This window comes from Penicillium oxalicum, chromosome VII (genome assembly GCF_001723175.1).
Source record: "Penicillium oxalicum strain HP7-1 chromosome VII, whole genome shotgun sequence".
Classification (NCBI taxonomy): Eukaryota; Fungi; Ascomycota; class Eurotiomycetes; order Eurotiales; family Aspergillaceae; genus Penicillium; species Penicillium oxalicum.
The window spans coordinates 1799782-1827588 of NC_064656.1; the positions used below are offsets into that span (position 1 = coordinate 1799782).

Genomic DNA, 27807 nt, shown 5'->3' on the forward strand with positions numbered 1-27807 from the left:
GCGTCACATGGGTTGTCTGCGATTATCGACACGGTGGAAGTTCATCGCACTGTGCGGTTCCTCTGTGACCCTCATGCCTTGATGGCAGATCTCTTTCGCGATGGCAAAATTACACCAGTACCGCGGAGCCGGAGTCACTATCATCCAGCACCTCCACCTCGTTCAGCGCCTCTCTTCGGCCATGACCGGCGTCGACGGGCGCTTCCCCCGTGGTCAAGTGAATGATGGGCTTGCCGGGCGTGGATTGCAGCCGACTTTTCCAATCGGTCCAGTCAGCATCATCTTGGATCAGGAACCCGATCAGCATGCTGGGATCCATATCCTTGATGTGAATGCGCCGCAGTCGACGGGTATGGCACGTATCCGACTCTTCCGCACTGTATCCGCCCTCTGGCCGATATGGTAGGGCGGGCCGGGTGAAGTGTGGATCCAAAAAGAAGAGATGGGAATCTTGTGCTCCTACGAAATAGTGGGATGCGGAGGGACGGCCACTACAAGTGGATGCCGAAATGTTCCCTGTGTCAGTCGGAAGCTCTCGAGGATGGCAGGCATCTTGGGGAGTCTATTGAAGGTGGAGAAATGGAAGCCAGCACTTACCCAGCGATGCCCACAGACTGTGGGTATTGCAGCGCAGCTTGCAATCCGTCCCAGTATACGGACGTGACCTGATCGATACCCAAACGAACACCCATGAGAATCAAGGTCGGTTGTATTGATCCGTTCTGATCGCTAGCGATCCGAATAAACTGGTCCTCGTAAACGTCGGACGTGTCCTTGGTCACATATACTCGTAGCGGTGGCGGGTCTTGTGAGCTTAAGAGAGTTCTATAGCACCGGACGTGGTTAGCTTTTGGAGACGCCCGAGGTCATCCATAAGGGTATAAACTGGGGTCGAGTGTTGAGCAAGACGAACTGAATGCATCGGGCTGTGGCCGATGGTCCAAACCATTCTCCCGGGTACTTGCCACAGGATTCAGCACCGCACTGGACAAATCGATGGATGGAGAACGGGGCGTCGGGGTGATCGGCAAACATGGCCAGCAGTTTGGATTCGTCCTCGCTTTCCTTTCCTCGTCGCCATGCTAGACTTGAAGTCAGTCCAGTGGTTCCGATGTCTGCGTGGCTGTTTGTAGAGAAGGGAAGGGAAGGGTGTTATTTCTTGCCTCGGCCCAGTTGAAGAATAGAAAGAGTATTTGCCAGTAAACTCTGCCCAGACCGGATCATACAGCCCCATCCTGTGTCGGACGTGAAGCCCTGAGAGTCCATGAGCTGGCTCCGCAGGCGCACCCCCAGCGTCATCGACGATGTCGCCTCGGGGTTGGTGCTGCGGGGGATGGGTGGGAAATGAGAGCGATATGTCATCCATATCCGCGACTCAAAGTCAGCGAGAAAGGCCTCGGGCCAGGCACTGTCTGCGGCGTGTCCTTTTTCTGCCCCTGCGGTCTTCTTCGTGCCCTCTACGTGATCTGTTGGACCAAGTCAGAATCTTGTGTGCCAGAGAGAATATATGCCCGATCAGACCGCATGGCTTGTTCCACGGCCTGTCTAACGTACCCGTGTCTGAGGATCTTGTCGCCTGTGCGGGGGTGTATTCTTGGCCCAGGCACCATATTGAAGCCGCTGGTGTTGTGTGATTCTTGGGTTCCGGATCCCAAAAGTATTGGACAATCCGTTTGCACTTTTCCAGATCCACCCCGGTCATCTCCACGGTATAACTTGCGCGATGCGGGATGAAGTGTTTGGGTGAAGGGGTGGGTTGGAGATCAGGTGGAGGGAGAGTGAGCGGAGGTCAAGGTGAGCGGCGGGATCTCAAATCAGAAATATATGTCATCCATGAATGATCTATCTACCTTTCCCCCCGGGAATTACGGATGAGACAATCTCTCTACCGCATAAAGGTCGCGAGCTTGAAGCGAAGCTGTACGGGGACTGAAACACACCAGCAACGGAGCAAGTGATTGTAGGAGATATCTTCAGGATGAGAAATTGGGAGGTAAAAAAGGATGGAAGTGATCACGGGCGGTTGTCACGACGTCAGGCCGTCGATCAGCCCGCCGACTGGTGCGTCTGGAGAGCGGCTGCCAAGTACGGTAAAAGTACACAAGGTATTTACATTGTTTTGCAGTTTGCAATAAATGTGCTGGGAACATTTTTTTTTGTAAGTTTGTACATGCTTACTATATAACATCCATACCTGCTACTACATCCTGCCCCCATACGGCCACAGTCCGTATCAAAGGAGGATGGATATGAACTGAAACCATGACTAGCACAGTACGAAGTTATAACTTATAAAGTATATAAGCTATCAAACGCCCAGGCCAAAGTTGAGGACCACTAAAAGATTACCGGGTCATTCCTATCACACCTTCAAGGTGTGATAAGCTAACACGAAGTGGACTCCAAGCTCCCCAAGTATTCGAAGCTAGACAGGAAAGTCCCTCCTCCCATTGATGCAGCATGCAAAACAAAGAAGAAAAAAAAAGGGGAAAGAAACTGACCACTGGCAGAATTATTTATCGGTCGATGTCTGACACCCAGGACGAGCTCACACTGCTAGGTTAAGGAAGCACCAGTCTTCCCTGTAATGACGAGTGACCAACCGTGATCCATCCACACCCTCGTTGATCGCTCGACTTGGTGCTGCTGGCCGATCAGTTCGATCCGACGAAAGGCCCACCGCCCGGCCCCACTCCCGCTGAAAGTCCCAAACGTTGCCAAAAGTTCCACCAGCCCACTCCACCTCTCTCTTTCTCTCTCACTCTCTTTTACTCTCTGCCTCTCCTAGAGTGAAGTCAACTGGTGACCCTCCACGCATATGGCCCGCCATGGGAAATCCAAGGCCTGGGCCAAAAAGGGCCCTAAGAAGGCCCCCAAGAAGGCCCCTCTAAGTAAGAGCCCTTCGGCGGCACTCTCAACCATTCGCGCTAACAATCCCCGCATCCAGTGTCGCCACATCGGTTTACGATGCAGGAAGAGGCCAGAAACACCGAAGGCCACTCTCGAGATTGGCGAACCAGCAGCAACCTGAGACACAAAGCGGTGCAATTTGTCAAGGCTGGTCATGTGCAACGAAGTGAATTCGAAACGATCGAGACCGCCGAGGAGGATGGCGAGCTCCAGGTAGATGACCAACCGGCAACGGCAGCTTTCCAGTCTGATCCAGAGAGTCGGGCAGAGCCACAAGAGGCAACGGAGCCCCGGGATCTTTCTGCGGTTATGCTGCCAAGGATGGACGACGTGAAACACCCGACCTCATTGCATCTAGATCAAGCCCCGAGCGATTTCCACGAGTCGAGCGACTCGAGCGAAGATGAGGTGGTCTTTACGGGGAGGAAGCCTAGCATGAGACCAGTCGTCATCGAAACCAGCCAAGCGGAGCTTGACCTCATGTTCCAAAACCACGCCCAGGAAACAGAGGTGGTCAAATCCACACCGGCGCCGACGATGGACAGCTTGACGACCGGAAAGCCCCAATCGGATTCGAGCCACGCGCGAGTCCAGAAAAACAAGCGAGACACACGCGGATGGACCCGAAAGGATGAAGATGATATGCTGGCTGATTATATCGCCAATATGGATAGCGACTACCTCGAGGCACTGGGTGTTCAGCAAGGTGAACATCGACGCAAGAACGAAGACAAGCAGTCGGCCGAGGAATCGTCTTCAGACGAGGACGGAGCCGCTTCTATCATCTCCGCAGAGTTCCGTGCACTGCTCAAGGGAGATTCAAAAGAGGATTCTGGCCGGAACTCAATCGACAGTGGTGAGTATGCAGTGGTATGTGGAGTGGTGCAACACTAACTAACCTGAAAGCCCCAGGTCTCTCTCGGATGCGAATCGACGCGGAAAACGAGTTTGTGCTTGACTCTGATGATTCCGACGATGACGACGAAGAGGATGGGGATGACGATGAGGATGACGAGGACGACGACCTGGAAATCAACCTTGATCTGATGGATGAGTTCAATTTGGATTCAGACGACGAGGATCTAGATACGGAGCTTCTCGAAGATATGGCGATGAACTACCTCGCCGACCGGAAGAAGGGGGCACGCTCAAGTAAATCTCCTTTTGCGTCGGCAACGGCATTCGCAGACGCTCTGGAGGACGACCCATATTATGGCCTTGACATGATGGATTTCAATCGTCCGAGCTTGCAGAAGAAGGGTAAGGGCAAGAAGCCACCTGGCCTGGATCTCATGCTCTCCGACAGTGATCTGGAAGCCCATCTCCACGATGTGTGGCAAGTCGACCGGAAGAAGAAAAAGGCCAAGAAGCAGGAACGAGAAGAGCTTCGAAAGCAGGGCTTGCTGGGTCGGGATCCTGGATTTGCAGACCTCAAGATCAAGTATTCCAAGGGAATGAACTTTGAAGAATTGATGACTGAGATTCGATCGTTTATGCTCTCACCAAATTCGAGGTACGTTGACCATATACCGGACCTCCTTTACCTCTTGTCATCCGCAGCTCTCCCCTACACATTTGGTCTTGAAGAACCTTTCCGAATTAGAACTAATCGTGCTGTCTGTAGCCTTTCCCTACCGGCGATGACTAAGCATCGCCGCAAGACGATTCATGAGCTGGCCAACGTGATGAACCTCAAGTCGCAATCCAAAGGCAAAGGTCCCTCGCGCTTCCCCATGCTCATCAAAACGTCTCGCACTCCTACGTATACTCGCAGAACCATCGTGCAAGTGGACGATCTGCTTTGTGGCAAAAAGTTGAACCGGCGCCTCTACCAGTCATGGGGCTCAGATGCGGCCAAATACAGCAAGCCCGCGAGAGTGAAGCGTGGAGGAGGTGCCGGTGGTGCAACGACTTACATGGATGGTGACGTCGTTGGCGGAACTGCTCCAGAAATCGGAGTCGAGAACCGCGGACGAGCTATGCTGGAGAGAATGGGCTGGAGTAGTGGCACTGCTCTTGGTGCAGTAAACAACAAGGGAATTCTGCAACCCGTTGCGCACGTGGTCAAAAATTCCCGCACCGGTCTCGGCTAAGTCGACGAGCAGAAAAAAGTGCTGGTCATCTTTGTGCTGTTTTTCTCCTCTCCTGCTCGCGCTCTCAGTCCTCCGTCACTGCCGTGTCCCGTCGCGCCACCATTCTTGTTTGTTCCATCATGTTCACTTTGAATATATTACGGCGCTTGCGCTGGACGGGTGGCGACAGTCTACACTTGATGCGATACTCCACTCGTTCTATAGAGATACCAAGGGGACATGAGAATGGTTCCCCAGAATATAGATTTGACATGCACGGCGTTATATAGTAACCTATTGAGTCTTGGTCGAGAATCATCGTTTCCTACCCTTTGCAGGCGCTTTCCGTAACTGAGCGTGATCTGGATGATCTTTCAGATGAGCAAATAGTTTCGTTTTGGACGGGAAGCTGGCATGGCAATTCGTGCACGAGAAGTCGGTGGACTCTGCTGATTCACGAGCCGCCTTTTTGGCCCGTCTTTGTTTCGCCTTGCCCGGTTTCGATGCCACGGACGATCGGTCGTTGATATCCGTGGCAGATAATTCTTCGGTCAGTGGAGTCATGGGATCCCCACTGGCGTTTGAGTCGAGATCCGAGCGGAATCTGCTTTGGACAGCCTCTCTGGAGGCGTAGTCCTCGTCGACAGAATCGAGAGAGTCTCGAGACGGGGCTTGCTTGCCTCGCTCATCCTGGGAAAGTACATCCTCATTATCGTCCCCGTCGTCATGCTTTTCTCCCGACATACTTGATTTGGAATCGGAATCACGCTTCTTCTGGAGCGGCGGCTCGCGCTGGATGGCCAAAGGCTCGCGCTCAACACTGTGGTCGTCTGCGTACCCAATGCTGGCGTCGTCTGCAATGAGTTCTATTGATGGTGAAGCCAAACCAGGTGATTCCACCGAGCCAGTGGGATCTAGGTCCAATGCGTCATTTTGTAATTGCATGTCCCGACGGAGCTGTTTGACGGCTTTGATGTGTTTTTTGCTCCGCTCGTGGGCCTCAAACTGTTTCTGACTCTTGAATTGCTTGTTGCACACGATGCACTCGAAGCTCTCCACCTCAATCTCACTTTCCTCACTGTCCCCTTCCTCCTCCAAGGTTGGTTCCTCGGATCGGGCCCACTCGGGGAGGACAAAGTCTGCCATTTTCGCTTGATTCTGCGCGCGTGACCGAGCGGCCTGGGCTGCCACTGACTGACGAAGGGCTTCCTGGCGCTGGGCATCATTTTGCGCGTTCGCCCGGTATCGCGGGTCTCGCTTCTTGACAAACGCCACCAACGACCGGACCGCGTCGTTGAATTCCCGAATAGCTTCTTCACGCAGCCGCCGGTTTTCTTTCTCCATCATCCTCCGCACGCGACGATCCGGAGCCTCCGAATATCGGTAGGCATCCTTCCAAGCATACGACTTGCAGGTGGAGAAGCCGCTCCAGGCTGCGTAGAAGGGCCGGACAACGGACTCGAAATCATCGTCGCGAGATCCAAAGCTGGGATAGTCGACCACCTCCTGGTTCTCCCATTGACACGCGAGGCGCTCTTCTAGAGCCAGCTGGGCAAATTGCTCCTGGAGCCCCCCAAAGAATCCCGTGGGCGAGTCGGAGAATTCCATACGAGGGCTGAACTTGGCGAAGACCTTGAGAACATCCTCCGCTGTTGTCAGACGGATGTTGTACGAGTGCTGATCCTCCGATGATCCGTTCGTTCCAAGGAACACCTCACTATGCGAATCATACCATGCCCGCTCTTGGGGATCGGAAAGGACTTCGTATGCGGATTGAATCTCGGCAAACAACCGGGTAGCCTCCTCGACGTTTCCATAGTTCCGATCCGGATGTAGCTCGAGGGCCTTTTTCCGATATGCCTTTTTGATTCTGCACGGTAATGGGGTTCTGTGAGCCAAACTCGTACTGCCAGAGCGTATTGTCTTGGTAGGAGTGAAACAGAAAGTTCTCTTATGACCTACTCATCCTCGGTTGCCCCTCGTGTTATCCCTAAGAGCTCATAGTAGTCTGTCTTTTGCTCCGACTGGGCTGCTTGAGCATTCTGATCCGTGGAATTTGACGACTGGGACTGGCCCATGGTGAATTGGAGCTTTTCTTATGTCGCAGAGCCACTATACACCGCACGCGACGGAGTGACGTCTCCAGCCTCTTCTATCGTTCTTGGTATGTTGACGAAAAGATTGCGCTCCGCTCGTAGTACTCAGATCGCAAAGTGAGTGTCTTCTCCCACTAGCGCCGAATATCAGAGTGATACCTGTCGTGTCAAGCAAAGTCGGTGCGTGGTTTTCTGATTTTCACGCAGGTTTTGTGTATGTGATTGTGTCCTCTCTTGTTATTTTTTTTTTTCTTTTTTCCTTTTTCCTTTTTGGCCTTCCCCTCACTCTTGTCCGCGGGCCAGGACAGCTGCTGGTGGCCTGATCAGTCAGGCCCACAATTCACCTGATTCTCCGCCTGCGCCCGCTCCCCGCCCTTTCTGCCGGGAACCTGTGCCTTGCTTGCTCCCAAGTACATCATTCCGGGGCCCAGATCGAGATCTCCAACGGTCGTTTTCGCTTTCCGGATTTTCGTGTCGAGAAGGGAACCATGTCTCATTCCCGCCACCTGCACGACTGAAGGTCCCGATACCAACAGAGGCGAGACTGCGCTTTATGCTTTATAGTCTTCGGTCCAAGCTCCGGGGTACGAGTCCGGGAGTTAGATTGCTATCGCGTGGCTAATCAGTTCCCTCCTCCTCTCGCTGTTCAACAAAAGGCACCTCGAGAGGACGGACCTCCATTCACGGGCAGGGATGGTCATGTCTCTTGATTCTTTACCGGAGGAGATTCTTCATTATATCCTTTGCTATCTACCCCCGCGCTCGACTGCTGCGTTGGAGCAGACCAGTCGCCGATGGAAGAATGTGACGACGGTGCCTTTGCTATGGCGTCACTATTGCGGAACACAATTTAAGTCATGGGACAAAAAACATGATATTATTGGGAAACTCGTTGCACCCCCATCAGACGTCGACTGGAAGGCGCTCTACGTGTCAAGGTCGCAGATCGATCGCGCAGTGACTCGGCTTTTGGATAGTATCCTCGCTAGTCAAACGGGTCGCATCGAGAAGTTTCGCGCCGTGATCGATTTTGGCTACGATGCCAAAGATACGCTCTTACGACATAGTCAAGTCGAGTCGGGCGAGGATCATCTTGCAAGGAGGTTTGTCTGCCTGTTATCTCTCATCCACACTGTCGTGCTGTGTCCTGTATGGCTTATGCGGATCGGTTGACTGACTTTTTTTCCCCCTTTGCTTTTCCGACCAACAGATATTACGCGCGAGCCCTTTTGACGTGTCTTCATCGGAGTATCGCCGTACCAGAATGGGCTAAACTTCGACGCGGTGAACCGGTATCACTCGAACGCGCGTTGGGCGCTTTTGACCTCTTTATACCGGAGAGTGGGTTTGGTGACCTGGACGAGGTACGACTTGAGGCTCTCTCTAGCCTGCTATTTGTTCACAGTCCCCGTTCCAAAGCTGATAGGACATTAAGATCAAGGATACCCTGGACGATCTCGTTGCTCGATATAACATGTCCGATCCCGACTCTCCCGCGTTGAGCCCTCGCAACAAAGCTCTTTCCCTCGCATCATGGTTGCGCAATAACGAGCTGACCGGAATCGAGATTGGTCGAGAATACCACGCGCTCGAACATAACTTCTTGGGCATGGCTTTGAGCACCTCAGGGCACAATTCTCTGCCGCTAATCTCCGCGGCCATTTATTGCTATGTGGCTCGGAAAGTCGGGCTGAATGCTCATCCGTGCGGATTTCCATTCCATGTTCACGTCATTGTGACTCCACCGCCCGGACAGGATATGGATGGAGAAGCTCTTGCCCCGGGAGCCGTTGGCTCTCCGATGTATCTGGACCCGTTTCGAGGCGCGCGCGAAACTCCGGTTGCGGATCTGCGAGATCAACTTGTCTTTCTCGGCGCCTCTCAAACCGAGCAGACCGCATTCCTCGGGCCGTCGCAGACCTCGGAGATTGTTCAGCGATGCAGCCGAAACATTTGGACCTCCATTCACTCTGCACCCCAGGGCTCCCCTGGGCACTCATCATCTGTAGATATGGTCAGCGCTAAATATGCGTCGCTGTGGTCGTCGATGCTCCTCACGGGGGACTCGCGGCCCATGGATCTGCGCCACCATCTTCCGTTGCTGATGGAACTCTTCGCGACTGATTTCCCTTCTGATATCTTTCTTGTGGAGCAATACATCGTGCCTCTCTTCCAAGGTCTGTTTGAGCATGAGCATATCCTTGAAAGTCTTCATGTGATGCGTGCGGTCGACGAGATCCCGAAACAGGTTCGCCGACGGACGGGCGAGAACCAAAATATTCGATTTTTGGTGGGTCAGGTCTTTCGTCACCGTCGATATCATTATCGTGCGATCATCACCGGCTGGGACCGGGAATGTGGCGCGGGCGAACAGTGGATGCGGCGGATGGGCATTGATCGATTGCAGGCCGGTCGTCACCAAAGCTTCTACCATGTTCTGTAAGGACTCAGTCTCTCCCCCCCCCTGGTTGACGCGCCAAAGCCTCTTTATACTAACCTGTTTCTGATTGCTGCTTAGTGTGGAGGATGGAAGTGTACGATATGTCGCGGAGGAAAACATCGACTTGATCCTCCCTGAGCTGGCCGAATTGCCTGCGAGTCTTACGAGTATCGCAGGAAAGCATTTCAAGCGATGGGACGAGGCGAGTCGAGCATTTGTCAGTAATATGAGAGACGAATACCCCGATAATTAAGGTATAATGAAAGATTTTACTCTTCGAATGAACAACCTTGTCTTGGTATCAGCGACCCGTGATGCTGTGACAACTGATCCGCATGATTTTGTACATGAATTGGTTCACTCCCTTGCGATATCTTTCTCATATGACACTGTTTCCTCCCTCAGCACCTTTTTTATCATTTGGAACAAGGAGGCAGCCATTAAGTCTCATAGCAAGTGTTTTTTTTTTTTTTTTTACTGCCCCTCATGGCCGCTTCTGCCAGGTATGATCTCGTGCACGACACAGGCAAAGATCATCGGTCGTCCGGTCTTGAATAGTGTATTGCAGAAGCTTGCCTTGATGTAAAGCATTGGTTTCATGTTCCACATTCAGTGGATTGAATCCCAGTTCTGCCCTCGTCTCCAGTTTCCTTGCTACTTAAAACATGTGAGGCTGTTGACCAAGTGGGGCGGGACATGGTGCGTGGAGACTATGTCGCCGCTACAGCTTTGGACCCAGATCCAGCGGCTAGTAAACTCGCTCAGATCGCTTGGATCAGCTTCCTCTCCCTCGAGCGGGCATCATCTCCGGCTTTTTCCTGTTGCAAGATTGAAAAGAAAGAAGCTTGGCCAGGAACCTGCAACAATTCGCTCGTTACCACGATGTCTCCACTGGCAAACGATCCCCAGCGAGTCGCGCGCATCATGCTTTCCTGGCACGCGCTGGACCTGGTTTCTTGCACCAGACTGCAGACATTGTGGGCAGGATACGGAAGTATCTGCGCGATTCGAGCGCGAGCTACGAGTGACAGTGCAGCAAAGCAGCTCAGTGAGCTCTGTGGGGTTGAACCGGGTGTTGCGGGCAGCACCTATTCCCTGATTTTGAAGCTCATATCGCCTCCCGGCAACAGTGCCGATCTCAATGACGAGGGCCATCTGCGCAAGATGCTCAGTTATGAGGTCGAGCAGACTTTTTACCATGATGTTGTTCCGCTGCTTGCGGATGAGACTCCCGTGGCCGAGTGTCTGGCCTCGACACGCGACATGTCGAAGGGGGCGAAGGGGGCAGCGGAGCTTGAAGGGTTGCTGGCTACTCTCATGGTGGACTTGTCTCTTCAGTTCCCCGTTTGTGGAGGGAAGCGAAGTGCTTTGAATCGAACCCAAGTGCATGCGGCGCTCGAGTGGCTGGCTCGTTTCCACAGTCGATCGTGGGAGTGGCTCCCTGAGAATCTCGATCGATATGTTTTGCCGCCTTTAGATGAACAGAAGAGACGACAGAGTGATGGAGCCGGGGGCCGTAGCCTCTGGTTGAATGGTGGTTATACTTATCTTGCAACGCGTCAACGAGAATACGCTTCTCTTGCGGACGACTCTGATTCAGAATGGTGCGAGCTTTTGTGTACACCATGGCATGGTTGCTCCATGTCTGCTGGCGAAATGGCGGCATCTTTCCTGACTCCGCGTGGAAGAGCTGTGGAATCGTATATTCACGGTGACGTGAAGTCTGAGAATCTATTCACCACAAAAGACGGTGGCAAAGTGGCATTCTTCGATTTTCAATACGTTGGGCTTGGTCTTGGCGTCTGTGATCTTGCCAAATTGTTTACCTGCTCCGTGCCGATGCATGAACTTGTGGATTCCAACGAGCCATTGCCGGACCAGCTGGATATGGGAGATGGTGAGGCCCGCCTGTTGGAACGATACTACCGCGTTCTTGTTCAGAGTCAGAGCACGGGCTTTTACGAGTGGGATTCTTTTAAACGGCATTGGGAGACGGCTCTCGTCGATTGGTGTCGCTTCCAGGCTTCCTGGGGATTTTGGGGCAATACAGATTGGCTGGAAGCACGTGTACGGTCGATTCTGAATGACCAGGACTGGCGAGACTGGCTCTGCTTAATGACGAAAGAACGAGCAGCGTAGTTTGTTTTATCTATAGAGATGTGTTGTATCTCGTTTCACTGTGAATGACATTAATCACAACCTGCTAAGTAATTGCCTGATCACTGTGGACCCCGGAGTGGTGAAGGTTTGAAGACTAGTATAGCCACGTTTGTTGACAAAAGAATAATTCCGAAGAAACATGCTTGAGTCAATGATGTAACCGACCCCAAAGCCACTGGATCTCAATTGAAAATATGTCCAGCCGACTAGACAGCAAAGTTATACGTAGTTTTTGAGAAACTTGGGTCTCTACGAAAAAAGAACGAAACAAAAACCGAAAGTTACTCATATAACACCTCTGACACGTACTCTCATATTTACCAAGACTTGACTATTCTAGCACAAAATAAGGCAGCGAGAGAATATATTTCCCTTTCACCTTAAAGAAAAGGCTAAGATTTGTCTTCTAAGAGGATATCTTTAGGCGGCCACGTTGCGATTGTTTATGGGATCACTCTACCTCTATTTCGTTGCACATCCAATCTTTTTCTAACAAGAACGCGGGTAGTGACAAGTTATCGGTGGATTTCGTTCGTGTGGTATAGTTGTGTGTCATAGTCGCTATTGTACGCAAACCTCAGTTTCGTAAGATGATGATTCTTCACCACAAAGGATTCCGAAACCAGCAGAGCTCAGCCAGAGGCTTTTGGCCAGCATCGTCTTCTTCAGAGCGACTCTTGTATCCATTGGCCAATTGTAGTTTTCCTGGACGTGCAACCTAAGGTTCACTGGACCGTCTTCATCCAATCCAGTCTTTCATTTGGAGTGGGCAATACATACGTCTTCCTTTATAGCTCGAACTATGTTGCTCGGCCTTGTAGTATCTACGCCGCATTTACCCTTGCAAGGACTTGGTTCACACGCAGTGCAATCAGGGTTTTTTCCCTCCTCGCAGGCCCATCAATGTACAAGACTCTAGGGTTGAAGTAAGCAAGTGTAATTCTAGAAATTGTAGAGGCACTCTATATCTTGATTCCCACTGTTTTCTACTTTGATAGACACCATATCCTTGGTCAATGGACTCGCTTCTCGATATCAAAGATATTTTGGAGGGACTGAAACAGGCAGCTTGAGAACATTGCATGCGTGAACTACCTTATTGTGTTCGCTCTTTTTTGTCCACAGAGCGACTTGAGACCTACGATGAGCTCATTTTACAAGGGCAGCTCAGAGCTCATCCAATTTAAAAGATAGTAAGTTCGTAGTGATTGGATAAATTGACGCGCCGTGATTCAGGTCTGAAGTACGGTCCGTATAGGCTATAACTTTCCAAAAAGGACTACGCCTATAAAGACCCAAGGCAATATATAGAGTAAGTAAGATAATGGTCCGAGAACCTAAAATCATAGCCCTCCCGGCTCGTTGGCAAGGCCTAGGGCGTATGATTTTGGACCTAGGGCTGAGAGGGGCCGGTGATAGTCCTCGTCTTTGGGTCGAATGGAGAAGGGAGAAATGGACAATTGCCTTGTTCCATCTCACAGAGGTAGTTCAGGAAAGTCAAGTATGTTTTTTTTGTTTCTTTCCTACCCGTGAATGGGCTATTGGAGCTAAATTTGGTATGCTCCGAGGTGGCGTGAGGAAACCGCGGGGCTGTATAGTGATTCCGATCGCGAATACCATATTCACGGGTTATATCATTCCACTCTGGATTTGAGATGACTGCTGGACGATCTCCTGGTCAGAAGCCCTTGAATGTGACAAATGACGACACGACTGTGCAGTGGCTAAGCGGGCCCCGAATTTTGGGATGCTCTCGGCCGCGAGTCAAACCATGGGCCCCTGACAACCGATCAACGATATCGTATCACCTCACCTGTTCTAGGCGCTGTATCTGCCGATGATTGGATTGAGCACTGTGCGGTGAGTTGAGGAAGCAAAATGAGAGCAGACCACAATGTATACGATATCAGCGCACGCCGCTTCCATTCACTTTCGCCTATATAAGCTTATTCAGCGTGCGCGAGTATCGGACAAGAAAGACGATAATAATAAGAACGACGATGAGGATCATAGCGATAAGATTTTAATTCTCTTCTATCGACCAACCTTTTCACCAAAACGCATATTCAATGAGCAATACTATGGACAAGCGAATCTCCCGCATTGCAATCATCGGCGTTGGCCAGGTCGGCGCTGCGGTTGCCTATGCCCTCATCCTGGGCTCTGTTGCAGACGAACTCCTCATCGTCGACATCCGCGCCAAATGGCGAGACGGCCAGGTGCGCGATCTGACCGACGTCGCATACGCACACGAGAGCAGGACGCGCCTGCGCGCCGCAGGATATCGCGAGGCCAGCCAGTGCGATATAGTGGTGATTACTGCAGGGTCAAAGTTTTCTTACGGTACGTCGACAGGCAATCGAAATCAACCTGAAAAGTTACTCGTCGCTATAACATGATATTATGCCAGGCCAAACAAGCCTCGACTATTTGTACCGCAACACGGGGATTCTCCGGTCCGTCGTCAACGAGATGAAGCCGTTCCGGTTCGACACGATCCTGCTCGTCGTTGCAAACCCGGTCGATCTGCTAGCCTCACTGGCCAAGGAGATTTCGGGGCTCCCACCTTCGCAGGTCCTGGGATCCGGCACGTTTCTTGATTCCGTGAGGCTGCGCGGGCTTCTAGCGGACAGAGCTGGTGTACGCACACGCACACTCGAGTGGATAGCGCAAACGGGATCATGGTACTAAGATAAGGCACAGATCGCACCAAGCTCGATACATCTCGACGTCCTAGGCATCCACGGCGACGCTCAAGTCCCTGTCTGGTCCACCGCGACAGTTGATGGAGATCCGCTGGAAAAGGCAGCGCTTCTCTGCATGGCCACCGAGGCGGATCAGGCCAGTCTTGCCCGCGAATGCCGGAATCAGTCGCGCAGCATTATCGCGGCCAAAGGAGCGACGCCTTTTGGGATTGGATCCATCGTGTCCAGTATCTGTACCTCGATCCTGCAGGACGGGCGCGACGTGCGGCCCATTAGCCACTTCCAGCCGGAGTTTGGATGCTATTTCAGTCTGCCGGTTGTCCTTGGGCGAACGGGGGTTGTTCAGCAGGTTCCGGCGGCGCTCAGCGCCCGTGAAAAGGAGGCGATTGAGGAGTCGGCGAAGGAGTTGAAGAGCATCTTGGATCGGGTGCAAGAGCGGTCTTGATTGGATATCCTGTGGTCTTATCTAGGGGAGTCGGCGTCACTGTGTTTCAAATGGCTACAAATTGTAATGAATACTGTGCATCTCTGTTCAAATCTCATTCCGAAGCTGATCAACAGAGCCGTTCCATTTTTTCTTTTCTTTTTTCTTTTTAAACAGGCTTCTTCGCGTATTGCAAACCGACGTTCCTCTTGACTGCAACAAAACTATCCGGGCTGACCGAGATGGAATCAATTTGCAGCCTTGCCAGAAACTGTGCAAACTCGGGGTGGTCACTAGGTGCCTGCCCACAGATCCCGACTTTGCACCCTTTCTTGCGACAGACAGAGATCACTTCTGCAATCATCCACTCGACAGCCTTGTCCTGCTCGCTAAACAGATCTGCCAATTCCTCCGAGTCCCGGTCCACGCCCAGCGTCAACTGCGTTAGGTCATTCGACCCGATCGAGAACCCATCAAAGTACTCTGTGAAGTCCGCGGCTAGAATCACGTTTGACGGGATCTCACACATCATGTAGATCTGTAGCTTATTTTCACCGCGCACAAGCCCATTCTCGGCCATCGTCTGTAGTACCCGCTGTGCCTCACTGACTGTACGGCAGAAGGGGATCATCACGATCGCGTTAGTAAATCCGATTGTCTCGCGGAGGTACTTGATCGCGCGGCACTCGAGCCTAAAGGCCTCCTTATAGCGCGGGGAATAGTAGCGCGATGCGCCACGGAAGCCCAGCATAGGATTCTCCTCCTGCGGCTCAAACTCACGGCCCCCAATCAGGCCGGCGTACTCGTTTGTCTTAAAGTCACTGAGTCGTAGGACAGCCGGCCGCGGATACGTGGCGGCGCATAGCGCTGCAAACCCGTGCGCCAGCTTATCGACAAAGTAGGCGGGCTTGTCCGTGTATTTAGCTGTCAGGCGTGCAATCTGCCGCTGAGCGTCTGCATCCTTCAGTTTGTCAAAGTGTACGAGGGCCATTGGGTGCACCTGGATCGTGTTCGTCACGACAAATTCCATCCGGGCTAGGCCGATCCCGTCGGCAGGTAGGCGCCACCACCGATAGGCAGCGGACGGGTTGGCGAGATTCAGCATCACCTGCGTTGGTGACTCTGGTAGGTTGGTGAGGTCAATCGTCTCCGTTTCGATGGGCGAGCAGCCCTCGTAGACAAACCCATCATCACCTTCGGCGCATGAGATCGTCACGTCCAGCCCCGTATGCAGGACGTAGGTCGCGTTGCCGGTGCCCACCACTGCAGGAAGGCCAAGCTCGCGGCTGATAATCGCTGCATGCGAGGTTCGCCCACCGTGGTCGGTGACAATAGCCGCGGCGCGCTTCATGATCGGCACCCAGTCGGGATCAGTCGTCTTGGTCACTAGGATAGACCCATCGACGAACTGGCCGATATCCTTGGCGTCTTCAAGTAGGCAGAGCCTACCCGCCACGGCGGCTGTTCCGATGGAGAGGCCCTTGGTCAGCTCGTGGCCTTTCTTGCCGAGTTTGTAGGTCTTCAACATGGCGTCTTTGCGCGAGTGAACGGTCTCAGGCCGGGCCTGTACAATGAAGAGCTCGTCGGTCAGCCCGTCCTTGGCCCATTCCATGTCCATAGGACAGCCATAGTGTCGCTCAATTGTGCACGCCCAGCGCGCCAGCTGCAAGATATCGCTATCACTCAGAACAAACGCATCGCGCTCGGCCTGCGCAGTCGGCACGTTGCGCGTGGTGGGTTGATGATGGTGTGAGACTGGACCTGCTAAGACCATCTTCATCGCTTTGTCACCGCACTTCTTGTCAATGATGGGGACCAGCTTCTCGTCCTCGAGCAACGGCTTGAACACCTGATACTCATCCGGATTCACTGTCCCTTGCACGACGTTCTCGCCAAGCCCCCATGCGGCATTGATGATGACCACCTTGTCGAATCCGCTCTCTGTGTCGATCGAGAACATCACCCCCGATCCGCTGGCGTCCGAACGCACCATGCGCTGCACTCCCACGGACAGCGCAATCTTCTCATGGTCGAAGCCCATCGCTTGCCGATAGCTGATCGCCCGATCCGTGAACAACGACGCATAGCACCACCGGCACGCACGCAGCACCGCCTCCTCCCCCTCGACATTCAGAAACGAGTCCAGCTGTCCCGCAAAGCTGGCATCGGGCAGGTCCTCGGCCGTTGCACTCGACCGCACCGCTACACGCACGTTATCCACCCCAGCTTTCATCGCGAGTTTGCGGTACCCGCCGCGGATTGCGTCCTCAATGTCAACGGGCCACGACCCCAGCAGGAAGTGCTTGCGGATCGTCTCGCCCGTCTCTGCCAGTGTCGCTTGTCCGCTCTGCCAAACGGCGATCAGCCGCGCGATGTTCTCGCGGATCCCGTTCATCTGCACAAACTCCCAGTACGCGTGCGAGGTGACGGCGAACCCAGGGGGCACGGGGATTCCTCGTGGGGTGAGTGTGCTAATCATCTCGCCCAGCGAGGCGTTTTTGCCGCCGACCAAGGCAACGCCGTCGCGGTGGATGTCCTGGTAGTCGACGACGAGGTTGTTGCTCTGCATGGTATTTTTTTTTCTTTTACTTTTCTTAAATCAAAATACAAGGATGGTTTGTTTTTGGCCGAGGATCTCGAAAGAGCTTGTTGGTTGTGGCTACTCCTGTGTTCGTTCTGTGTGGGAGTCTGCCTGGTAGTTATACGAGAGCTATCTGGTTTGTTTTTGGCTCAGGCCTTTGGTGCAACTGTCAGGCCACTGAGATACGGAAAAAAAATTAGACTGAATAGTAGTCCTGTGGGCGTGTGTTGTAGTCCTCAAATGCAGATTTCTCGGTGATGCTAGTCCCGCTGTACTCGAAGATGTGGGCCCCAAACTCGGCGCCAAGCTTTCGGTCGAGCTATCCATGGCGCTGTCCATGGCTCGCAATGGACTGAGGGTAGTTCCATCCTGGGAGCGTGGCATGACGATTGAAGCACGGCATCATGCAGTTTGATATACAGATAGATGACTGGAATGACCCCTTCTGACCCGCAGAGGTCCGGTTTGAATCGAGGCCGTTCGAAAAGAATGTAGTCATGAGGCCCAGGTATATATCCACGTCATGGATGAGGTACTAAGCCGCAGCTAGCGAGGACAGATTGGAACCAATGATATGATTGACTTTGAATGTTTCGTAATAATGTTCTGTGCGGATAGTAGCTGTGGCTCTAGATCCAACCGATTAAATTCTTGTAAATCTTGTGCCATAATGGTGCTTCAGGCTGAGAGCCAGCGCAGGCTCGTTCATCACCTGATGTTCGGCTGCTTCTGCGTAGTGGTATGATCACTCAAAACGATTGGATATAAACACGCGTCGTTTTCGAAAATTGCTCCGCCTTGGGAATCTGAATAGAGAGAACGCCATGTTTAAGCGTTTATTCTCCACGGTCGCGATTCACTGGCATAAGGAACGAGAAAGACCGCCTAAACCCAATTCCCCCACCTCCGTTCCGCGCGCCACCAGGCTCCTTCGGCGGTCTTCCGTCGAGGTCTCATGCTCGGTGTGACTGCGGATATTCAGTGTGCTAGCATCTAGAACCTCGATCTCGATATCCTTCTTTTCAACACCGCAAATGTTAGGGGGTCTGTATCGCAGGACAGAGAACCTATTAGCTAGGCAGAGAGTCTAAGTCTATAGGGTCTGATTTCAAAGACTAAATCTTAGAGTCCGGGCTAGGACTCTACTAATTCTATAATAAATATATTAAGGCCCCGCTTACCGAGTCCCTATATTTCTATATAGCCCCCTATAGAGTTCTTATCCTTAGACGGCGTGGGGACGATTCCACCATAAATCACCTCCCTATGCGGCAGAAGCCTACGCCGTGACAGAGGTTATAGTCTAATACTTTGTAGACTGGATATATAACGGGAAAGATCTAACTCTAGCTTAGAAGACTAAAAGTTCTTCTAAAAGCTAGTTTCACAGCCGATTACTGGTGAAACCTCCCATTTTTGTAGGAACTCTCTGGTCCCTGAATATAGTATTCCCTCGCCGGCAGGATAGCGCGAAGTCCTAAAATCTAAGTCCGAAGACCTAAGACACTTAAATGTGTGGGAAGAAAAGCCCTATGGGGAAAGAAAGACTGATGATTCAGGCCCAAAGACATACTGATGTGTGAGAGTTACCAATATTATAAATGACTACTCGGAAGTAAAAAAGGGAATAAGACAATTTCGATGTTTCACCGTCGACGCGAACAGCAATGAACACAATGAGTTTTCAAGTTCACCACAACAACTCCAAAACTTCCAAGAACTTATTTCTTCCAACCTTTGGAGGTCGATCAGGTAGGTCCATCAAAGTGGCCACTGCGAGCTGGGCTCCACGGACACTGTATTCCAAGCTGCAAGCTGCATCCGCAGGGATCTCAACATATTGACCAATAAGACCCAAGTTCGTGTTACCATGGGGGATCACATTCGGACGGTCATGGAGTCCACGAGACAAAAGCATGGAAGTCCCCAAGGGGATCAAACATGGAATAGTGATAGACGACGAAATCAGAGAATCACAGGGAAATCCCAAGTGGGAAAGAAGCTCACGTAGAATCTCTTCGCCAGAGCATCGAAGCATTGGCTTCTTAATGTATTTCCCAACGCGCTCAGGTTGAAGACCATAGCCCCATATGACATGAACAGATTTAGGCTGCGTCGCAAAGACTGGTTGGTGAGGAACGCTGATGGTCAGGCCCCAGGGACTGTCTTGAATTGTGAGTAGGGCGCCCGTACCCGGCTTATCACGCGTCAAATGGGCGTAGTGGTGCATGAAGTCCGCATCGTGCAAGGTGACGGTAAAAGTCTCGATCTGGGACTCGCTCAGTCGGTTGGAGAAGTTGGCAGGATTTCCAAACTTGGTAGACTGTTTCTCGAGCTTCTGCCACAATGACCACTCCCCACTATTCATGATGTCCATGAAGGGAGATGATAGTGGCGGTGGAGGTTCCTTGTTAGATCCTGTCTGCATACCGGTGGCCACTGACCCTAATGTTATGATGAGGATGTCGACAGGGTCGATGGTAATGAGAAGCTCATGACCGTTTTCCAGCAGGACAAGCTCCGAGATAGTTGTTGGGTCACTGCTTGGGTATGATTTGAGGTCGGTGACCATTATATTGAACCGGAAGTCAACCCCTTGTTCCTTCAAATAAGTGGTGATCGGAGCAATCAGAGATTCGAAGAGAGTAAAAGGGGTCCTTTCCATTTCGCGCACATCATTGTGGGTGTGGAGTTCCGGAAGCCATTTACTGAGTAGTCGATGGAACTCAACTGCACTATGCCACTCTTGAAGCAGAAAGCTAGGAAGACATTAGTGCCGAAGACTCGAGAACACTAGAAGACGACCGAGGTGCTTACGTTGTTGACCACAAATTCCAGAATCCAGACTCGAAAAAGCTCTTATCAAACACGTCACTGATCCTTTTCGACTCAAGATACCTCTCGCTCTCCACAATGAACTTGATCAAATCCATGCGAAGCTTCGCACCGATCGGGAGCGCATGCATATCAACTTTACGCATCCCATCCTCACTCTGACTGACTGCACGGGTATGGGCTTTGTTCATCGGTCTATTGTCATTGCCATGTTCCCTGATTACTTCCCAGAGATTCTTATCAGGGGATTCGTGACTGGGTACCATTGCAAGCAGGTCTTTCACACACTGCTCGTAAAAATAAGGCTGGGCACCCGTGTGAAGAATGTATCCGTTTTTCTCGTCACCAGAGGTCTCCATTGCTCCACCAGAGGCATGATGGGCGTCAAGGATGTGAATTTGATTCGGTGGGACCTTGGCCTTGTTGATCAAATGTACCGCGGCAGCGAGTGATGCGATACCGCTACCAACCAACCACGCCTGTACATTCTGGGGATCACGTTTGGGAATCATCTTTGTCGTAGCTCGAAATTGTAATCATCTGATGAATCTTCTTTCTTTGTATCTTGACAATCATTCTCCCCTCTATATATAGATTTTAGTGAATTGCCGAGTGCCGTGGCCCAGGGCACCTGAGCACCCATTTCGGAGTTTCGCCTGAAGCACCAAAGAAACACGATAACACCACACTATGGCAAGAACGGTCAGCTGTATGTCTTCTTACATCATGACAGAGCCTAGAGTTTTCCAGACCCTCAGCGTTAGGAGCTAGACGGTGCGATTTCTGACAGCAGTAATCATGCCACTACCTACATTGATAATGGACCAGGACAAGCACAATGGATGGATCTCACCGCAGTCTCTTGTTCGTCACAGACAAATCTTCATCTGAGTGGAGGATACCTTCTGATCTGAGTCTTGTGATCGCGAGTCATGTCCCTAGTCTAACTAATATGACCCTAATATGGGGCCATGGTGTTCATCAAATCGTGGCAGACTAATCGTTGTCTCCAAGTAGCCTGACGTCTTCCTTGGTGAATATCTGCGGCAGGCGCTTTCTCGTGACAGGAGAGCACTGAGACGACAGCCTGACTCCGAAAGCTTATTTCCCCCATTTGGTGTTTGGAAGTGTCTCAGTAATGACCCCATGCTATTGGCATCCCATATTTCAACTTCTTTTTGGATGATCTCATTATGAATAAGTTTCCTGACAGAGCCATATCCAAGGATAGGTCGATTTTTTCTACGATATAACGGTCGGGCGAGGTCAATCTCAATACCCTCCGTTGCCCTGTTCGTGTTGAGTTCATGATTAGACCGGGAAGCAAACTACGTGACTCCACTCTCCGTGGACACTGACAACCCCAAGCAAGTAATACAAGGGATCATACGTTACGCACAGGAGCCGACCGCGGTTAAACTTGATCTGTATGTTTCAGGGTTTGGCCTTTCTGATTTTGCTACGGGTCGATTTGACAGAGTAGCTTCAGTTCGGACCACAGGTCGATCATGCCACCAAGTAGATAGTATTGTAGGCCGGACATAAGTCAATAATTCAATCGGTGACTAGGTAGGTTTGGTATTGGCGAAGATGACTAAGCATGGGAAATCACTGCATGAATACGAAGAACTCAATTCAAACTAGATTCGAAGAGACGCTTCACCAAGTCGTACACTCTCTAACACCTGGCCCATCACAACACTAACGAAATAATTGTCCTCGTTGTTACCCGTCGCGTGCACGATGACATTCTCACCAAACTCGCAATCTCGTTCATTCTCACCAGCCTCACAATAGTCCTGATAGCTTGAGGTCGTGATTCCATCCTCTTCCGAAAGGAGCGCGGTACTCGCACATGCCCTGGCTTCATCGTAAGACTTGAAAACACCCTCAATATGGGTGTCGTGGGTCGGTTCCCGCCTGTGGCTGCAATATGGAACGCTTGTCTGCACGACATAATAAAGAGGAATGTTAACTCGCCCATCTTCTTCATCACTTTTCAGTTGGAGGGTGTTTGGAGATGTGGAGATTCTCAATCGAAACTTTGTGCCGTCTGTCGCAACGGCGTAAACTGCGAGTCCGGTTCCCTCTGATGTGGCGAGTGGTTCCAAGGCGTCCGCACTTGTCTCGAAAGTTGAGAACCATTCCCGCTCGTAGCCACCATTGTAGAGGCTGCAATGTGCAGCTTCCTTGGCTTTCGCAATAGACGTGTAGGTGCCTAAGATGCGTATCTTCTCGGTCTGTCCGACTGGAGCTTTTGCCTGGGAGATAAGGAGCATGACATGGTAGACAGAATCCGGAATGGTTTGAACGCTCCCGGCCATGATGAGAGTTGGTATTGAAGACTTGGAGGTAGTAATTGAAAGTACTCACAAGAGACCCGAGGTGATGAAGGCAAGTGCAAGCGCTTGGTAGTGATCCGCGGTCGCATTTATAATAAAAGGTCTGAGAGGCGCGGCCCGACAGTTTACAAATTCTGATGCTTACGGAAAGTCTGAGGAAAGGGATTCCTACTGTGAAATCCTCTCCATCGGAATGATCATACGATGGTGATTTTTAGGGGTGTCATTCGAGGGGAGATGATCGGCTGCCGAGAGGTAGACCTGGTTTGTGAGGATACATCACGAGACAGCGCGAAGGGCGATATGCAATATTCGTCATTTAGTCGAATCAACTAATTATATTGCGGGATGCTCAAATTGGGAGATTGTTCAGCCTGGATTGGGAACGGTAGTGGACGCGGACAGAGCGTGAGACTCGAGGTCGAAGATCTTTCTGGATCAGTCCCCCAATTATGAACCACATTTTGAAAGTCAAAATATCACAAAGATTGTCCACCCGAATTCTCGATGTTAATAGTCGACCACATGCGACGATAAATCAAGTGGAAGAAGAGATGGTAGGACACATCATCCATGTATATGTGATATCCTCGATATCGTGATCTGGAGCTCCATACCCAATTTTCTGGTGCGCACAGGAGAATTACTCTTGCTGTAGATTCGTAGCTAGTGCGCCCTGAGTTCTCATTCCAGAGATTTGGGAGATGTGAGTTATCTCGCTCGAAATCTTGGACAGAAATCGAATTGAGAGATATACATAGACTGTCTTTAAAACGAACAGGCAAGCGGGAATACATTGAAGGTACAAGCCTATGTGCAAGTCATGAGTGATAACTTCACCTTTGACAGATTTGTGTTATGAACTGTGTGTAATCTTGAATGAAGGATACCCATATGTTCTGAAGCTGAATTCTCCGACAGCTAATTAAGGACCCTCTGAAGAAAAGATTAGCTCCTTTCGCTTTCTGCTTTAGAAGCACGTACACGTATCAGGCCAACCGTGTCCCAAACATTTACTTTGTTGATGTGGACTGTATCCTCTAGGCACATTTAAGTTGCTTTGATTTTACAGATACGATTTGGTCAGCCGGGAGAGCTGTCTGCAGGCGTTCATTTCTCTTGCCCAGCCTTCTTCATTCCGGGAAAGTATCTGTCGTGATAGAAGCACACTTATGTCGGAAGCTGGACCAGACACAAAGCGAATGGTGAAAACGCCGCGCATAAATCCAAAAAAGAATAATTGGCCACTTTCTGGAAAGGGAACTTGGCACTTCTCAGTGTCCAGTAATATGGAAGGCCTCGATGAAGAATTTTTTCATGGAGGGTTGGGCCAATTCTCGCTACGTATAGCGTGAGCGGTTCTCACGATCTTGAACGGTATAGACGTTTCAACTAGGCCAGGAAGGAAGGCTCCGGACTATATATGTAGACATATCTGGAGATCTCCAGAGAGAAAAATCTAAGGAGGCACCTTCTAACAGGAAGATGCGGTGAAACGGTCTGTGAGGCTATCTGTGGGTTTGTCCTAAGGGTTTGACCCAAGAATCCGGCTGATGTGAATGATGGTACGGCAGCTAATCTCAAAAGCTACGAATAATCAATGTAAATTTAATATATAAGGCTCCGGATTCCACTTATTAAAGAGGTGATGCTGTCCTTACTTCTACATATGCCTAGCGCAGGACCATGTTCTTCAATAGCAGAGACAGCAATCATCTCAAAGTCATAGCCCGAAGCAAGAGCCTATCCACCAAACGCTCATATTTGAATATTAGAAAGATCTGTGGGAAGGTTTTTCGACTAACGCTCAAATTTCAAGCTACTATTGACCCAGACAGTATTACTTACCAGTTGAGTTCTGTTACTGTAGATTCTTAATTAATCAAGGCCCAACCGACAAATCCATGATGAGGACTGTGGAAAAGGTCTCCAGAGCAATTCCTCCGGCTCCTTCCACGCTCTTCAATCTTGCAAATTTACGTAAGCTTTAGCACGATATATTACTTGATTACGCTTCACGAACCCTTGTTTTTGGCAACGAAAACAACTTACGAAGACTCAAAAAGTTCCTATACGGGCATGAGATCCCTCCAGAGCATCATATTACAGGACTCGGCTCAACAGAGCCGTGCTTCCTTACAGAGTAGTGCTCACTAGACTTGAGATTTGTCTGGATAACGAAAAACTCATTTTGAAACTTTAGTATCGAATTCAGGCCCAAGATGCAGTGAAGCAATTGACGGTCATAATATGTCTACTGGCCTACCCTCGACTCCTGCCTTTCTGAAGCCACTTTCCATGGCCTCAATCTAAGATTATTTCAGCTCTTCGTGTTAGCCAGATCAGTGGGCTGCGACTCTGGCTTCAACGCTCTTTATAATGATTTTTGTTATAGGAAACAAATTAAAAGGAGTCAAAATTATTTCGACTAAATACCGAACATATGTCCCGAATATCCTTTGACTGGGCATCGTTAGCCTTCGAATAGGATGGTGATCACGCTATTGATAAAAGCCGCTTCGAGAACAGCATCACACCAGCCGAGACTTCCGGTGAAACTTTCCTATAAGTGGTCGACAGCAGACTCTTGCATCATCGTGATTTCAGATAACTCTATCTAATCGCATATAAAGAGAGAAGTCTTTGTGTAGCACTAAAGTCGCTTCAACCACAGAAGAAACAAGATTCAGATCTAATAACTCTCCACCGTCTTTAAAATCCCGTTTCCAGAAACGCATACCTATTTCACATACCGCCTGAACCCGAACATGAAATTGTTCAACCTGAGTATCTACTACATCATCCTGGGCAGTGCTACGTCCTGGAAGCTCGAAGCTGGATCCCAGACCTGGTCAGGATCGACCCCACAAGGATGTCGATCTGTGTACATTCGCAGAGGTACTGAGATAAGCTGGGAAGGATCACCTGGAGCCAGAACTCTCCAGCTTTACAATGTCCAGGGCAGTTGCAGCAGAGTGTATCGGACAGTGATCGGTGAAGGAGACATCAATGCGTCAAACAATATCTATGGATTTGTTGTGAAGGCATGATTTTTTCTGAGGTATTCTCTAGTGTGCAACACAGGGATTATGAAGATGCAGGTGTGTACGTATCCACGAGTGATATACCAGAACGGCGAGGTGGAATCGCACGGGAGCGGCCTTTCAAAGCATTGACGGGATAAAGTGATGAAATTTTCAATTTGTGGTGATATTCTCTGAAATTTTATCTTTTATTCTCCTACCTTCATGCCAGGCTTTACTACCCTTATTGGTTGCTACCCTTGTTGATTGCATAAGCTCCATCGAGCTTTCTGGCATATCATAGTAAGGTCTTCGAGTCTTTCAATGTCGCAAAAAAAAAGTTGTTATTAGCAGCTAGTAAGTCTACATGAATGCTTCCTAACCAGTTTTAGTTCAACCGCAGTGTCGTGACGTCAATGACATCACCAAATACATAGCTCTGTATATTTTGACACCTGAAACTTTCGAGACTCTCTAGTTGAGCTTGCTGAGGGGAGAGGACTTACAAATGTGATCCTGTCTGGAAGGTAAATGGTTTGCGTTGTTAATAATTGTGAGATGAGCCGTATGAGGGAATCGGGCGGACGAGGGAAGTTTGAATGGCCTCCTCGGGAAATGACCAATGTTGCCCACCATCTCCTCTTATCAAGCTTCATGGAGATTTTTGATCCTTACATTTTGAGAGCCGAACCTGATCATATTGTGTTCAGCACTCATCTTGATTGAATCCCTGTCGTCTTATTAACGGTTTTAGGTTGAAAACGGCCATGAAGAACAAACATATTAGACCTGGCCTCCAGTCTCTCACTGGTATTCCGCTCTCCAATGAAAGAAGGGAAGAGGCTCTATGATCGCATATTGCTGTACAGAGTGGCGAGTGACAAACAACATGTGACTGGGACGGGTGTTGTTATACATGCCAGAAACCCATTAAGGTAAGTAGGAGTGCGAACCACGGACGGCTAAATGTGCTTTCTCGGAAGTTTATGGATCGGAACCCATTCAGTGGAATAGTCAATGATGCAAAGGTCTATATAGGCTTTCTATATACACAAAAACGATAGAAAATATTATCTCAATTCTAGACCTTCCTGGACCTTTTCAGTATATCTTAGATAGAGACAGGCTCAAATGGAGGTGGAAATGTGGGATCCACACATAAAAAGTCCTATCCATGGGTAAACCCAGTTGCGAATTTCTCTGCCCATAGGATTTCCTACACCCATAAAAGTATACCTACGCGGGTACCCATAAAAATTTGAAACTCATAGGTACCTCATCACGTGCCTAGTAAGGTTACAACTACTGCAAAAGAGGTTTTAGATAATGTTTCACTACTCGAAGATAACAGTATTATTAATATATCTACGTACGAATGATTCTCATTACAGCGGGGGATACTCAAGGCAGTTTGATCTCACCAGAGAGGTCGAGCTATAGGGAGGAGTGACCTAGAAGGCAGACTCTAGAGGCATAATCGATTAGAAGGATAGTGTTAAGGAAGTATCCGGGCCTAGGTACTAACCGAACAAGCCAAAAGACCATAATATACCAGAACGCATGTTCTGGCATGCCCTGGAACGGTACAAGTAGCGCACAACGTTACGCACTACGGCTGGCTACGGCACCGCATAGCTAGCCCGCATGCCGTCACATTCAACTATATCTCAACTCAGGTATAGCGTAATTAAAGTAGGTTCAACTTCTATAAAATAAATTAGTGATAGATCATCTAACTAGACATATAGAGAAATGTATTAATCGCCTAGTCAGTCTTATTCTAATACAAAAATTGCTACTAATTTCAGGCTAATTACGTCTCTAACGCACGCCGTATAACTCGTAATTTTTCCTAGTCAGGGCCCGCGGGCAACCGGCTACCGAATTAAGCCTAGACATAAAGCCCGAGCCCTGCTGGCTTTAGTAATTTATAGGGGTTTTTAAACATGTAAACTGGACCCTCTGTCTACCCTTGTTTCACAAAAGACATTTGAAATGAGGACTTTGAACCGTTACTACCAGACTAGGCCTTGCAATTACTCGCGGCGAGCCGGCTTTTTAGACTCGACGCGCGAGCCGGCTCGCGCTTCTGGCTCGAACTCGCGAGTAATTACAAGGCCTACTCGAGATCCTTAAGAGGGAACGACTAATTATCTAACTAGAGAAGTATAAGGTCGTAACTAGCGAACTAGAATTCTATAGATATATCGTTAGGAACA

At 50.2% G+C, this 27807-nt stretch overlaps 10 protein-coding genes across 10 annotated transcripts; 5 read left to right on the plus strand and 5 right to left on the minus strand.

Annotated features, from left to right (window-relative positions):
• Positions 1-109: 109 nt before the first annotated feature.
• On the minus strand, positions 110-1702 carry POX_g09152 (putative cysteine protease atg4; the record flags this gene model as incomplete). Its single annotated transcript, XM_050117913.1, has 5 exons — positions 110-491; positions 598-825; positions 914-1082; positions 1227-1466; positions 1555-1702. The coding sequence occupies 5 exons, from the start codon at positions 1700-1702 to the stop codon at positions 110-112; spliced, it is 1167 nt and encodes a 388-aa protein (XP_049966057.1).
• A 1116-nt stretch (positions 1703-2818) lies between these two features.
• On the plus strand, positions 2819-5003 carry POX_g09154 (uncharacterized protein; the record flags this gene model as incomplete). The annotated part of the gene is made up of 4 exons (XM_050117914.1): positions 2819-2891; positions 2948-3766; positions 3823-4423; positions 4535-5003. The coding sequence occupies 4 exons, from the start codon at positions 2819-2821 to the stop codon at positions 5001-5003; spliced, it is 1962 nt and encodes a 653-aa protein (XP_049966058.1).
• A 294-nt stretch (positions 5004-5297) lies between these two features.
• On the minus strand, positions 5298-7060 carry POX_g09155 (uncharacterized protein; the record flags this gene model as incomplete). Its single annotated transcript, XM_050117915.1, has 2 exons — positions 5298-6852; positions 6945-7060. The coding sequence occupies 2 exons, from the start codon at positions 7058-7060 to the stop codon at positions 5298-5300; spliced, it is 1671 nt and encodes a 556-aa protein (XP_049966059.1).
• Positions 7061-7771: 711 nt separating this feature from the next.
• On the plus strand, positions 7772-9771 carry POX_g09156 (uncharacterized protein; the record flags this gene model as incomplete). The annotated part of the gene is made up of 4 exons (XM_050117916.1): positions 7772-8181; positions 8289-8442; positions 8514-9517; positions 9597-9771. 4 exons carry the CDS (start codon positions 7772-7774, stop codon positions 9769-9771), a joined length of 1743 nt encoding a protein of 580 aa, XP_049966060.1.
• Positions 9772-10400: 629 nt separating this feature from the next.
• On the plus strand, positions 10401-11657 carry POX_g09157 (uncharacterized protein; the record flags this gene model as incomplete). The annotated part of the gene is made up of 1 exon (XM_050117917.1): positions 10401-11657. The coding sequence occupies one exon, from the start codon at positions 10401-10403 to the stop codon at positions 11655-11657; it is 1257 nt and encodes a 418-aa protein (XP_049966061.1).
• A 2090-nt stretch (positions 11658-13747) lies between these two features.
• On the plus strand, positions 13748-14828 carry POX_g09158 (L-lactate dehydrogenase A; the record flags this gene model as incomplete). The annotated part of the gene is made up of 3 exons (XM_050117918.1): positions 13748-14021; positions 14089-14318; positions 14382-14828. The coding sequence occupies 3 exons, from the start codon at positions 13748-13750 to the stop codon at positions 14826-14828; spliced, it is 951 nt and encodes a 316-aa protein (XP_049966062.1).
• A 148-nt stretch (positions 14829-14976) lies between these two features.
• On the minus strand, positions 14977-17376 carry POX_g09159 (Phosphoenolpyruvate synthase; the record flags this gene model as incomplete). Its single annotated transcript, XM_050117919.1, has 1 exon — positions 14977-17376. The coding sequence occupies one exon, from the start codon at positions 17374-17376 to the stop codon at positions 14977-14979; it is 2400 nt and encodes a 799-aa protein (XP_049966063.1).
• Positions 17377-19078: 1702 nt separating this feature from the next.
• On the minus strand, positions 19079-20735 carry POX_g09160 (uncharacterized protein; the record flags this gene model as incomplete). The annotated part of the gene is made up of 2 exons (XM_050117920.1): positions 19079-20147; positions 20206-20735. The coding sequence occupies 2 exons, from the start codon at positions 20733-20735 to the stop codon at positions 19079-19081; spliced, it is 1599 nt and encodes a 532-aa protein (XP_049966064.1).
• Positions 20736-21863: 1128 nt separating this feature from the next.
• On the minus strand, positions 21864-22547 carry POX_g09161 (uncharacterized protein; the record flags this gene model as incomplete). Its single annotated transcript, XM_050117921.1, has 1 exon — positions 21864-22547. The coding sequence occupies one exon, from the start codon at positions 22545-22547 to the stop codon at positions 21864-21866; it is 684 nt and encodes a 227-aa protein (XP_049966065.1).
• Positions 22548-25333: 2786 nt separating this feature from the next.
• POX_g09162 (uncharacterized protein) lies at positions 25334-25615 on the plus strand (the record flags this gene model as incomplete). Its single annotated transcript, XM_050117922.1, has 1 exon — positions 25334-25615. The coding sequence occupies one exon, from the start codon at positions 25334-25336 to the stop codon at positions 25613-25615; it is 282 nt and encodes a 93-aa protein (XP_049966066.1).
• Between the last annotated feature and the right edge of the window lie 2192 nt (positions 25616-27807).